The sequence below is a fragment of the Oryx dammah genome, unplaced genomic scaffold (assembly GCF_014754425.2).
Source record: "Oryx dammah isolate SB20612 unplaced genomic scaffold, SCBI_Odam_1.1 HiC_scaffold_2, whole genome shotgun sequence".
Classification (NCBI taxonomy): Eukaryota; Metazoa; Chordata; class Mammalia; order Artiodactyla; family Bovidae; genus Oryx; species Oryx dammah.
In genome coordinates, this window is record NW_024070186.1 from 83,583,526 (window position 1) to 83,595,921 (window position 12,396).

At 36.5% G+C, this 12,396-nt stretch overlaps 1 protein-coding gene across 4 annotated transcripts in view; it reads right to left on the bottom strand.

The window, feature by feature from the left end:
• Nucleotides 1-12,396, bottom strand: part of ATP13A3 (ATPase 13A3) — a 78,930-nt gene that overhangs the window by 22,068 nt on the left and 44,466 nt on the right. For all 4 annotated transcript variants that reach the window (XM_040267610.1, XM_040267636.1, XM_040267625.1 and 1 more), the window contains 9 exons: nt 7,784-7,908; nt 5,670-5,845; nt 5,018-5,140; nt 4,860-4,939; nt 3,896-3,938; nt 3,698-3,807; nt 3,317-3,413; nt 2,321-2,393; nt 533-710 (listed from right to left, as the gene is read on the bottom strand). In XM_040267610.1, the coding sequence (XP_040123544.1) occupies nt 533-710; nt 2,321-2,393; nt 3,317-3,413; nt 3,698-3,807; nt 3,896-3,938; nt 4,860-4,939; nt 5,018-5,140; nt 5,670-5,845; nt 7,784-7,908 (1,005 nt within the window). The remainder of the gene's footprint in view (nt 1-532; nt 711-2,320; nt 2,394-3,316; nt 3,414-3,697; nt 3,808-3,895; nt 3,939-4,859; nt 4,940-5,017; nt 5,141-5,669; nt 5,846-7,783; nt 7,909-12,396) is intronic.

A 12,396-nucleotide genomic window follows, 5' to 3' on the forward strand; every position in this document is an offset into this window, starting at 1 on the left:
TGAGCATGCACTTTCAGCATAGTAAAGGTAAAGAGACTTTATGTTTACCTATATGTAATTAATTTTAAAAATGTTATGATTTGTGAACTGGAAAACATTCAGCTCATAAACAAATAAAAGATCCACTTAATACTTTTACTCAAATTTTTTAAGTTTCAAAATGCCATTTCCCAAAGTGAGGACAGAGAAGTTAGACACATAAATATTCTGAGTTTAGAAGAGACCCTAGTAATTAATTTCACTTTTCTCCTTTTACACATAAGGAAAGCAAGGCTCAGTAGCAACTTAAGAAACTGGTCCATCTGGGTCACGATTATTAGGATCTGGCCTGACCATCTTCCTACAGATAAAGTCAAATGCAGGTGAAATTATTAAATGTGTAATCAAGCTGCATGCAATTTTTACATAAATTTAAACGTATTTTTACATGCATATACATTGCTGTTGTTGTTCAGTTGTTCTAAGTCATGTCTGACTCTTTGCAACCCCATACACTCTACACATATATTTTTTAATGGATTGACCAACTTACTATGAATATGGATGTGATTCTTTATACCAAGTCTGTTGCTTGACCCAAAAGAAACCCAAAGACTGAAATCCAATGGAAATGATAATCTGAGACAAAACGGAGAAGAGAAGGGCTCCAGATATAAGACCTGAAGGTGGTCTTTGTGCCACAAGTTCCTTCCAGGCAGGATTTAAACTCACTACATTGAGAAGAAAGAGAGGAAAAGGTTTGTATCTAAATTAATTTGTCATTATAAAATACATAATCAGATTCACTTAGGAACTTAGAAAAACTATTGTTCTCTAACAAATCTGTAACATGAAAAATCTCCAAAAACCAAGCCAGATGCCATACATGTTTAAGTAATCTGTGAAAGTGAACAATTTAAGCTTTTTCAAGAAATGGCTCAGGAGTACTTTTTAGTCTACTAAAATTCAGAGGAAACACTAGTACAAGTAAAAAGCATACTAAGTATAAGCACTTATCACCACCACCCTTATATGTTTAACCAAGAATTTATTTCTGAATCTTTAATTGTAAAGCTACAGTTAAAATAATACACATTTCTTCCTCTTAAGAAGACATTAACAAAGGTTTGAAACTATATAAACATAACAGTAACATTAAAAAAAGACTTTGATCACTTATTAAGGTTGTGGCTGCCAAGTTTCTCCACCGTAATATTTCTATTTTTCTCTTTGTAATTAATAAGTAATTTGTAGAAAGATGCCAAGACTGTGTAAAAAATCCTGTTTCTTATTGACTTCCATTCACTTAGTTTTAGCATTCACTAAAGACTGACAAATTCAGTGGTTCACAACCAAAGTAAGTATGACCCCTAGAGAACATTTCACAATGTCTGGAGATATTTTTGGGTGTCACAAATGGGAGAGTGCTACTGGCATCGAGGGAGTAGAGGTCAGAGACACTGTAACCTGAAACACAGGATAGCACCCCCACAACGAAAAGTTCTTCTAAAATGTCAGGAAGACCAGGGTCTTTCCACTGGATAAGCCAATCATTCCTTCTATACTGTTAGTTAGCACTTTACTGTAAGGAAGAGCTTTCCCTTCTCTCCCAATTACTTATTTAAACAGATCATATCTCATTACCATCATTATTTATTTTGATGTTAACATCACCAATACTGAAACAAACCAACACCTTGTCTCCTTATATGATGTACTCAGGAGGACACAGCATCACTTCTTTGATATTCCTGCCAAGAATGCATAGCCTGAGTCTAGTGAGAATACATCAGACAAACCCATATAACTGATTATCTTCTTTCATAAACGTCAACATCAAGAAGTCCCCCGCAAAAGGCTGAACGTAGTATTTTGAATTAAAGATGACAAAATGGATATGATAACTAAATTAAGTTTGTGAGCTTGGACTAGATCCTGGGCCAAGATACTAGGGGGAAAAATGGGTTTAAGGGTTATTTTGGGGACACATGACAAGACTTGAATACAGGTATGGATTAGGTAATATTGTATCAATGTTAAATTTCTTAGTCTTTATAACTGTGTTTAGCTGGACAAGAAAATGACTTTGGGGCAATATATACTAAAACATTCAGTGGCAAAGGGGCATGATAATGTGAACATATTCTCAAATATTTCAGAAAAAAATAGAGAAAGAATAAAAAAATGAGGCAAAATATAAATAATCAGAAATAAAAGAACTTACACAGAAAATGAAAAGATGTGCACTGTGTTATAATTGTTCATGTAAACTTACCAAAGTTTAATAAGCCACATCAGAATTTCCTATGCTTTAAAAACAGTAACAAAACAAAATACTTACTTGTAAATACTACTACCAAAATGATTGCCAGATCAATGAAGAGAAACTGGAAGTCTCCCAGGTTACTTAAGATCTAGAGAAGGAATTTTTTTTTTAATAGTTAGAGTTCAGGAACTATTCTTATAGTACCACTTTTATATTATTTTCTCCTTGCTTTTATTAGCTTTTTCCTCCTTGGTTTTAATTTTTTCCCCCCAATAACAACAACTTCAAAATGACACTTGGCCTGCTTAAAAATTAAACATATTTGCTTTTAAATTAGTGAAACAGAACATATTTACAATTTAATATATTAGTATAAAAGGTAGCTTCTAAAAATCCATTCAATAAAAACCTTTAAAAAGTTTTTTGGCAAAAAGAAAGCACAGACTTCTACCCACAATATTCAACATTCTTGAAAATTAGTATTTTGAAGCTTTCTTAATATCCAACACCATCCCCCCTGATATTTTCCACATATGGTAAAAAGGGATAGTTTCACAAAGACTCCTTGGCATCTCACCAATGTTTACTCAGAGAAAAATCTAAAGTGAGATCACTTCAGCCACAAAATCCATGGCATACCTAGGGACATCACTTGTTTATACAAGTCCTAAAAGTACATCTGAAACATCTTCTCTCATTCTGGCCTTTCCTTATAAATGTATAGCAAAGTTAACTGCAATTCTAAAATATGTCACAGCTTGACATTTTGAAGAGTTCTGAAAAAAAAAAAAATGTCCAATCTGTGCTAAAGGCAAAAAAAGAATAGAGTTATCTTTTATTCACAAGGCTGCAGCCACAGCTGTTGGCCTTAAAGAAAATGTTATTCCAGATTAACGAGATTTTCAATTTGCTACTCAAAATTCAGCAAACTAAAGGAAAATTTATAGGTGCTAGTTATTTAAGTTTCACAATTAATGAATATATTCAAACTGAAACATGTATGCCCAATATTTTTAATTTAAATGTCTTTTAACACTAAGGACCATCTCTGTTGGCAATGTCAGTACTCACGGAATACAGCAGAGTAACACTGAAGTACTGTATAATGCTGTACAAAGCCATAAATTTAAACACACAGAAGGAAGTCATTAAAGCTGCACGGCCTTCCCTGTGAAAACAAATGTTGGCATGTGAATAGAAGTATTCTAAATGCCTCCTCCAAACCACAATTATATCTTGACAGATGAACATCAACATTCAAGTTACAACAATGCACTTTTTTGCCCAAAAGAACTAAGCCAAAGCAGAACTGGAAGAAATGAGGAGTAGCAATCAATCTGTTGCTAAAGCATTACAGATCAAGTACACTAACACACCATTAAAACAAATTCATATTACTTCCTATGACCTTTTTTTCTGTATTAATAGAGCAAGATTTCTAATGTATACTACCTGATAAGGTTTGGCACACAGGAAATACTAGGAGTTTTGGAGGTAAAGGGAGATGCCACTGAAGCCTCGAGCTCTGATAAGGAAATGCCTCCATGTGCCCTCTTCAGAGCCTAATGGATTAAAGAAGAAAATTCTTTTGAGTCTTGGGTACTTGACTTAGCCAGAGAAAGAACTGTAAATCACAAAGTCTATACTTACACCACAATCATTTGCACCGTCACCGCACATCCCAACATAGTAACTAAGAAACAAAAATTATGTTATGATTTTTATTAATTTCTTAAAATACACAACTTTTAATTTAAGATTTCCTCCAGTATAGTACTAGGAAGAGTTAACAAACTAAGATTCCCCTAGTGCTAACTAATGAATCTTTTCATTATAATGACCACAGGCATGTTACTCTGCAAATAGCACCAGCCTACAATTCAAATGACTTGGGTCACTGTTCTATTTCTATCACATGGACATCTCAACTGCCTAATCTTTAGCACAAAGGACTCAGGCCAGCCTAGTCTTTAGTATTTACTTTTAAGGCTATCAGTAAAGATTTCTCCTTTAAAAACTTGAAAACATCATTATTTACTAAAACTGTAACATTACTTCTATCAAGCTGAGTGAATGAACTCTACCTCATGGATATCACCTAGAAGAGGAATGGTGGATACGTACTTTAAATAAATAAGCACTTGTTGGTTGCCTAATCACTAAGTCATGTCCAGCTCTTCTGGGACCCCATGGACTATAGCCCACCAGGCTCCTCTGTCCATGGAATTGTCCAAGCAAGAATACTAGAGTGGGTTGCCATTTCCTCCTCCAGGGGATCTTCCCGACCCAGGGAGAGAACCCCGGTCTTCTACTTTGGAGGCAGATTCTTTACCACTGAGCCACCAGGAGTCTCTTTTAAAGAGGCTTACCTGTCTTAGAGTTGACACATTTATATACATGAAATATTAGTTACTTTTCTGGTTTGGAAAACAAAACTATAATTCATAAATATTAAAAAACAAAAACAGGAAAACCCCTGGAAGTTCCGTGATTAGGATTCAGAGCTTCCACTGCAGGGAACACGGATTGGATCCCCAGTCGGGGAACTAAGATCTTGCATGCCGTGCAGTGTGGCCACCAAAACAAAACAAAACCAAGACCCACCAATACTTACTCTACATTTTGCAATGCTTCTACTAACTGGGTCTTCTGATCAGGTGCCATACGAGCAAACACAGTGCCATGCAGCATCAACTGGAAAAAACACGAATTTCTTTAAAATACTGTTTGCCATATACTCATATAAAAACATACATAACCCAAATCACTAACCTTAGGAACAAGGTCTTGAAAATGCTCCAAAATCACTGAAAATGATTTTCCATTCATTGCAAAGTGGTAACGAGTCACCTGAAGATCCTCTAAGTTATCATGGACCAATTTAATTGGAATAGCCTGTGTATAAGACATTCAGAACAGTATTTAGGCAGCCAGATCAAGTAAAAGAATCCTATTTTGAACATATTTGACCCAAAACTAAATTTTTTCATTTGATGTTTCATATAAAACGCTGTTAAACATTTATTGAATGTTAAAGAAAATTCAATTTTAAGATAATCCATCTATATTGTTTATTGTTTAGTTAAAGAGTAACACTTAAGGAAGTCTAAATATCAGCTTCAATTTGAAATGATCCATTAGCCAAATATTATGAACCATCTGCACCATTTATCACTACTTTTAAAATAAGATAAATACTTGGGATTCTTATAGTATAAAACTGTGCTTCTCAACTTTGGCTAAAAACATCAAAATTGAAACACTGAGATACTGCATCTGGCCCCATTCTAGTGAATCCAAGTCTCTGAGGAGAGGGCTCAGGCTTCTGTTTTTGTTTTGTTGAGTTTTAATGCACCACTTTTTATTATTTCAGAATAAATTAAAATAAGCAAGCTTCAAAAAAGAAAACTCTACTTGACATTACCTCCGGGTCAATTGCTGATGAATCATTACTCTGTGTTATGGTGTCTGCATAATGCCAGTTTATCTTGGCAACTTTCCCATCCTTTGGAGGTAATGCTTCAGCAATAATAACTTTATCCTGAGGTAGTATCATTCCACAGTCTCTGGCTACAGAGACGGCAGTCAACATGTTGTCACCTAATTTTCAAAACATTGAAAATACATTAACATTAAAATGAAAACATAAATTTATTAAACAACAAGTATTTACTGAGAATCTACTACAGTCCCCATCAGTGGGCTGGGCAAAATGAAGTTAATGTATAGTCCTTACTCTTGGAATTTAAAAGTTATCCTGGAGTTAAAAGTTAATCAGGACATACATATATCAAAGGAAGCCTCAAATCAAAAGAAGATAGATACTAAATAGTCAGAACATTCTCACCCACAAGTGTTAAAGTCAAATACATTCTCAACCTTTGTGAGTCATGCACTAGGGGTAGCCATTCAATGCTTGGCACTGCTGCTGCTGCTGCTGCTAAATCGCTTCAGTCGTGTCCGACTCTGTGCGACCCCATAGACGGCAGCCCACTAGGCTCCTCTGCCTGGATTCTCCAGGCAAGAATACTGGAGTGGGTTGCCATTTCCTTCTCCAATGCATGAAAGTGAAAAGTGAAAGTGAAGTCGCTCAGTCGTGCCCAACTCTTAGCGACCCCATGGACTGCAGCCTACCAGGCTCCTCCGTCCACAGGATTTTCCAGGCAAGAGTACCGGAGTGGGGTGCCATTGCCTTCTCCGAATGCTTGGCACAGTGCTCAATAAATATTGTTGAAATAACCAAAGAGTGACTGGTAATCTATACAAGAATATGAGCACAACATAAAGAAAAAAGTGAATTACAAAGGCAAGATTACACACACACACACAACAACAACAACAACAAAAAAAGCAAAGTAACAAGTATACAATCTTTATAAAACATAAAGAGAAGCAAAACAGACAACTTCTCAGTCATGAGAGGAAAGTAGTAAAGACACTGTTAAAGACAAGATCAAGGAGGAAAATACAAATGTACAGGAGAAGCAGGCAAAGGTTTGGGGAGCCCACTGCTACCAGAACAGAGGTACTATTGTCTCCTCTTCCCTTAATGCTACCCATTGTTTCCAAGCATGTCTTCCTATGACCTGACAGATCCTCTTGGGACACACCATATTCTGTCATGGCAGGACAAGGACAAGCAATACAGACAGAAAGAGCTTTGAAGCAAAGTCACTAGAACCAAGAACTGCTGGGATGCTAAAAAATTTGGTTACTTAAGCTATCTGATATCAGATGGACCTCAGAGTTCCTAAACATAAAAACATACACAGATCTTCTCTATAAGTCTCTTACTGAACACATGAACATTATAAAGTGAATGCCTTAAATCTGATTCTTTGCTAACAAAACTTTAGAGCTGCCACGATTTCATACAGCTAAGAAATGGCAATTATCTAATATTATCAACAGTGTTACCACCAAGAGAATCCTTTGAATGCAGTAGTCAAGAAAGAAACCAAAAAATGGCTCTTTTCACTATTACACATTCAAACAATAATAAATGTACTATTCTATACATAAAAATATAATTTAACCAATCACTTCCGATGTATCTGGTGGCACAGTTCTAAAAATTATAGACAATCCCAAAATACGTCAATCATATTCTTAATCCTCAAAAATCTTATATTCTAGTAGAGAAAACAAATCTACAAATAACTAACACAAGCAAAGGAAAATAACTGCTATAAGAAACATGATTAGAGAGAGAGAACAAAAAAGAGCACAGCTAAGTATTTATAGTATGTCCTTCACTAGTTTATTATACTTATTATAAACAGATCTAAAGGATTTCCAAAGTGTACTGTGAAGTTGTCCTCTATCTTAGATAAGTATTCAGAGCTGAAAACAGGGCAACGTAGGATGGAGCTACTCTATGATAAATTTAATTACTTGACTGATAATAATGCAGTATTAGATGGAATTATATACTGGTAAGTAGGCTTTTATAATGCTCTGATCATTCCTTAATGATGGATAACGTGAACTCTAAGAGTCACACTCAATTTTTCCGTGTGTCCTTTTACAAAGTCTAACCTGTGACCATGACAGTGCGAATGTTGGCTTTATGCAAATCTTCAAGTACTGCAGGGGTTTCTCGCTTTAACTTGTTCTGCATTATTATTAATCCCATAAAATCCATGTTGTTCTCAATGGCATCTCTGTAGAAAAAGAAATTTTAACATAACGATTTAGTCAAGAGAACAAGCATTTGTTCACTTTGTTGATAAGGCAATTTAAAATAGCCATCAATTATAAATTAAAAACATGTTATATGCTGAATAAATGTATAAGTTTATGAGTTCAACCTCAAAAAGTTTAAATCTGAAAAAGTAATTCCCAAGAAATACATTTTGAAATTATACTTTACCCTTTGAAACATGGGTTTATAAAGATTCTTAGGAAATGTATATCTTTGTAATAAGACACAGAACTCTTCTAGTACTAAGTAATATTCATCTTGTATCCTACCTACAATCTGAATGAACATAAAATATATCCATTCCTTACTGTCCTCCCATACAACATACCCTAATTTAAATGTTGAGAGAAAAGGAAAAAACTGTACCACAGGCACATTCAACAGTTATACTGAATTCACTATAAAGTCTTTGAGGAATTTTATAAAACTCTTGATCAAAATCTTGACCTTGGAAGTGCGATGCAAAAACTATTAGCAGTCCAACAATGAGATCTATTCAGGACTCAGAGATGGGTCTTCTACAATGTTAATTTTCAGTAGTTATCAAGATGCTGTTCCTTCAAAGAGGTGATTATCTACTATGCACCAAGTACTACACAAGTCACTGGAAGGTCAAAGATGAAAAGCCATGATCTCTACTCTCAACTTCCCTGTAGCTCAGACAGTAAAGAATCCTCCTGCAATGCAGACCTGGGTTCAATCCCTGGGTTGGGAGGATCCTCTAGAGAAGGCAATGACAACCTACTCCAGTATTCTTGCTTAGAGAATCCCATGGACAAAGGAGCCTGGCAGGCTACAGTCCATGGGGTCGCAAAGAGTCAGCCACAACTGAGTGACTAACACTACTCCTCCTCCTCCTCTCAAGACCCTTTTGTGGGGAAACAGACATGCAAGCAAAGAGATCACACAAAAATAATATGTGCTTCAGTACTGTAATGGAGAAGTCTGTTCAGCGATAGCAGCATTCTTAAACTAAAGCTATCGAAATCCTATTACAAAGAAGAGAAATACTCTCTTCAATGGAGAAAGCAGGGCTTGAAATCAGGGACCAAAATTTCAGACTTGGATTAACCAAGTGGTTTTTCTACACAAATTAAACTATAAGAGTGCTTAAGTAAACAGCAACTAAGTCTAAACACCTTTAAAATTATATAATTTATACAATGGGTGGTAAAGATATTAGAGAATTAGAAAACTTTATACAAATGATATTGCTGGAGGTAACAGGAGAAGTAAGTCTTGAAACTTGAAAATGCATTTCAAAGCACAAAGCTGTGCCAATGTGAAACCACTGGGTCAAAGCTCTGTAACCATTTTCCTGTACTGGTTTCTGCCTGCAGTCGGTTTCCTAACTCTTCTATGAGTGATGCCGGTCACAGAAATCTTGCCCTCTCATTAATGAAGAGTACAATAATCAATTCAAGATACACAGGTTCAAGCTATAACAGAAATGCCAAAACCTGTTCCCACAGGTAGAATGGAAACACGGAGATCTTAATTGAAAGATGAGGAAGGGAAGCAGAGAGAGAGAAGAGTTGATAGGGAGGGTAGGGTATCCTCGGCAGATGAAACAGTTGGTCCAAGGCTGGAAGGTTGCCTGAAAGACAGGCTCAAGAACCAGAGGCAACTCAATTCTCAGTTTTTAAGGTCTGGGAAGAGGAGTGGCAAAGGCAAAGCTATAAAAAAAAGGCAACTTTAATGTACCCTTTGTAGGAATTAGGATACAGGATTTTACATGTGTGGCTCCTAATCACAAATATGCCTCTAACCATGTGATTACTGCTGCGTTTTTTATGTCCCTTCTTAGGCCAAATCCCCCCCAATATTCTGTTTTAATGGGTAGAATTTGTAAAGTTGCTTTTCCTTTCAGTTATTATTTAGCTAACCACTCCACTCCCTTAATTTTCATCCAGAAAAATGGGATTGCACTATAAACACTGCACTTCACTTTTCATTTAATGAGCTCAGATTAAAAGAAGTATTAATACTTCATAATTTAACCACTATCATATTTATGATATTTACACTATTTTAACTTGAATCTTATCTCACATAGATATATTTCTTTCAGCTGAATTCCTTGGACTGTACATGCTGGGTCAAACTGCATAAGTAAACTTAGATTTTAATAGGTATTATGCAAGTTCTTTATGAATTTAGAGTAGTTCAGCAGCAGTATTTTTTTTTTTGAGCTTTTATTTTTATTTAATTTATTTATTTTAACTGGAGACTAATTACTTCACAATATTTATTGGTTTTGCCATACATCAACATGAATCTGCCACAGGTATACACGTGTTCCCCATCCTGAACCCCTCCTCCCATCTCCCTCCCCGTACCATCCCTCTGGGTCATCCCAGTGCACCAGCCCCAAGCATCCTGTATCTTGCATAGAACCTAGACTGGCGATTTGTTTCTTACATGATATTATACGTTTCAATGCCATTCTCCCAAATCATCCCACCCTCTCCCACAGTGTCCAAAAGACTGTTCTATACATCTGTGTCTCTTTTGCTGTCTCGCATACAGGGTTATCATTACCATCTTTCTAAATTCCATATGTATGCATTAGTAAACTGTATTGGTGTTTTTCTTTCTGACTTAACTTCACTCTGTATAATCGGCTCCAGTTTCATCCACCTCATTAGAACTGATTCAAATGTATTCTTTTTAATGGCTGAGTGATGCTTTTGAACTGTGGTGTTGGAGAAGACTCTTGAGAGTCCCTTTCACTGCAAGGAGATCCAAACAGTCCATTCTGAAAGAGATCAACCCTGGGATTTCTTTGGAAGGAATGATGCTAAAGCTGAAACTCCAGTACTTTGGCCACCTCATGCGAAGAGTTGACTCATTGGAAAAGACTTTGATGCTGGGAGGGATTGGGGGCAGGAGAAGAAGGGGACGACTGAGGATGAGATGGCTGGATGGCATCACTGACTCGATGGACGCAAGTCTGAGTGAACTCCGGGAGTTGGTGACGGACAGGGAGGCCTGGCGTGCTGCGATTCACGGGGTCACAAAGAGTCGGACACGACTGAGCGACTGAACTGAACTGAATACTCCATTGTGTACATGTACCACAGCTTTCTTATCCATTCATCTGCAGATGGACATCTAGGTTGCTTCCATGTCCTGGCTATTATAAACAGTGCTGCGATGAACATTGGGGTACACGTCTCTTTCAATTCTGGTTTTCTCAGTGTGTATGCCCAGCAGTGGGATTGCTGGGTCGTATGGCAGTTCTATTTCCAGTTTTTTAAGGAATCTCCACACTGTTCTCCATAGTGGCTGTACTAGTTTGCATTCCCACCAACAGTGTAAGAGGGTTCCCTTTTCTCCACACCCTCTCCAGCATCTATTGCTTATAGACTTTTGGATCGCAGCTATTCTGACTGGCGTGAAATGGTACCTCATTGTGGTTTTGATTTGCATTTCTCTAATAATGAGTGATGTTGAGCATCTTTTCATGTGTTTGTTAGCCATCTGTATGTCTTCTTTGGAGAATTTTTGTTAAAATTTTCTCAAGCCTTTGCTAACATTTGATATCATCAATCTTTTGAATTTTGTAAACTTTAAGGGAAAACCCTGGTCGTGGTTTTAATTCCATAGCTCCCCCCAAACTGAAGTGTCTCATCATTTTCATGTGTTCAGTGGCCACTTATATGTCCTTTTCTGATAATTATCTGTATCATTTACCCTTTTTAAAAAATTAAGTATGTGTTTCATTGTTTCTTTCCTAATTTATATTCTTGATCAAGAACTCCTCTGAAAGGTGATGGGGAGCCATTTATTATAAGAATTCCAGGTAGAAGACTGGTATTAGATTTGAATGTTAAAGACCTCTCAGTGGACAGTGTGGTACACAGATTAGACAAAGGGAAAAGTGGAGAAAAGAGCTAAGTCCCTGAATGAGAGACAATGACAGTGGGGATGTGAAAAGAAAAGTCTGTTTGATAGGCAGAATTAGCAGGAAAGCCAATAAATCTTACTTTCTGCTTTGAAATGCTAGGTCCACCATGAAATATTCCTAACCAAAAGTGTTGTTTTCAAAAGGTCAGGCTAGATCAGTCTTACTATAACAGGGCAATCCTTGAATGTGACACATAGCTGTAACTGGAGGTAAATGTGATGTTGGTAATGGCCATCTAACCTTTGGCGGTGAGGGTGGAAGGTGTATTTATTGTGACTCATGATACTGTGATCAAATGAGCACTTGGTTTCAACTATTAGGCAAAAGCAAGTATGGGTGACCCTTGAATAACATGAGTTTGAACTGTGTGAGTCCACTTACACATGGATGTTTTTCAATAAATACTATTAGTACTACAAGATCCACAGTTGAATCTGCATGGCAGGTCCAGGAGCCAATCCCCTATAGATACCAAGGAATAACTGTAGATCACTGGAAAATAAACTTCCGTAGAATGTTTACCAAAAACATAATTAT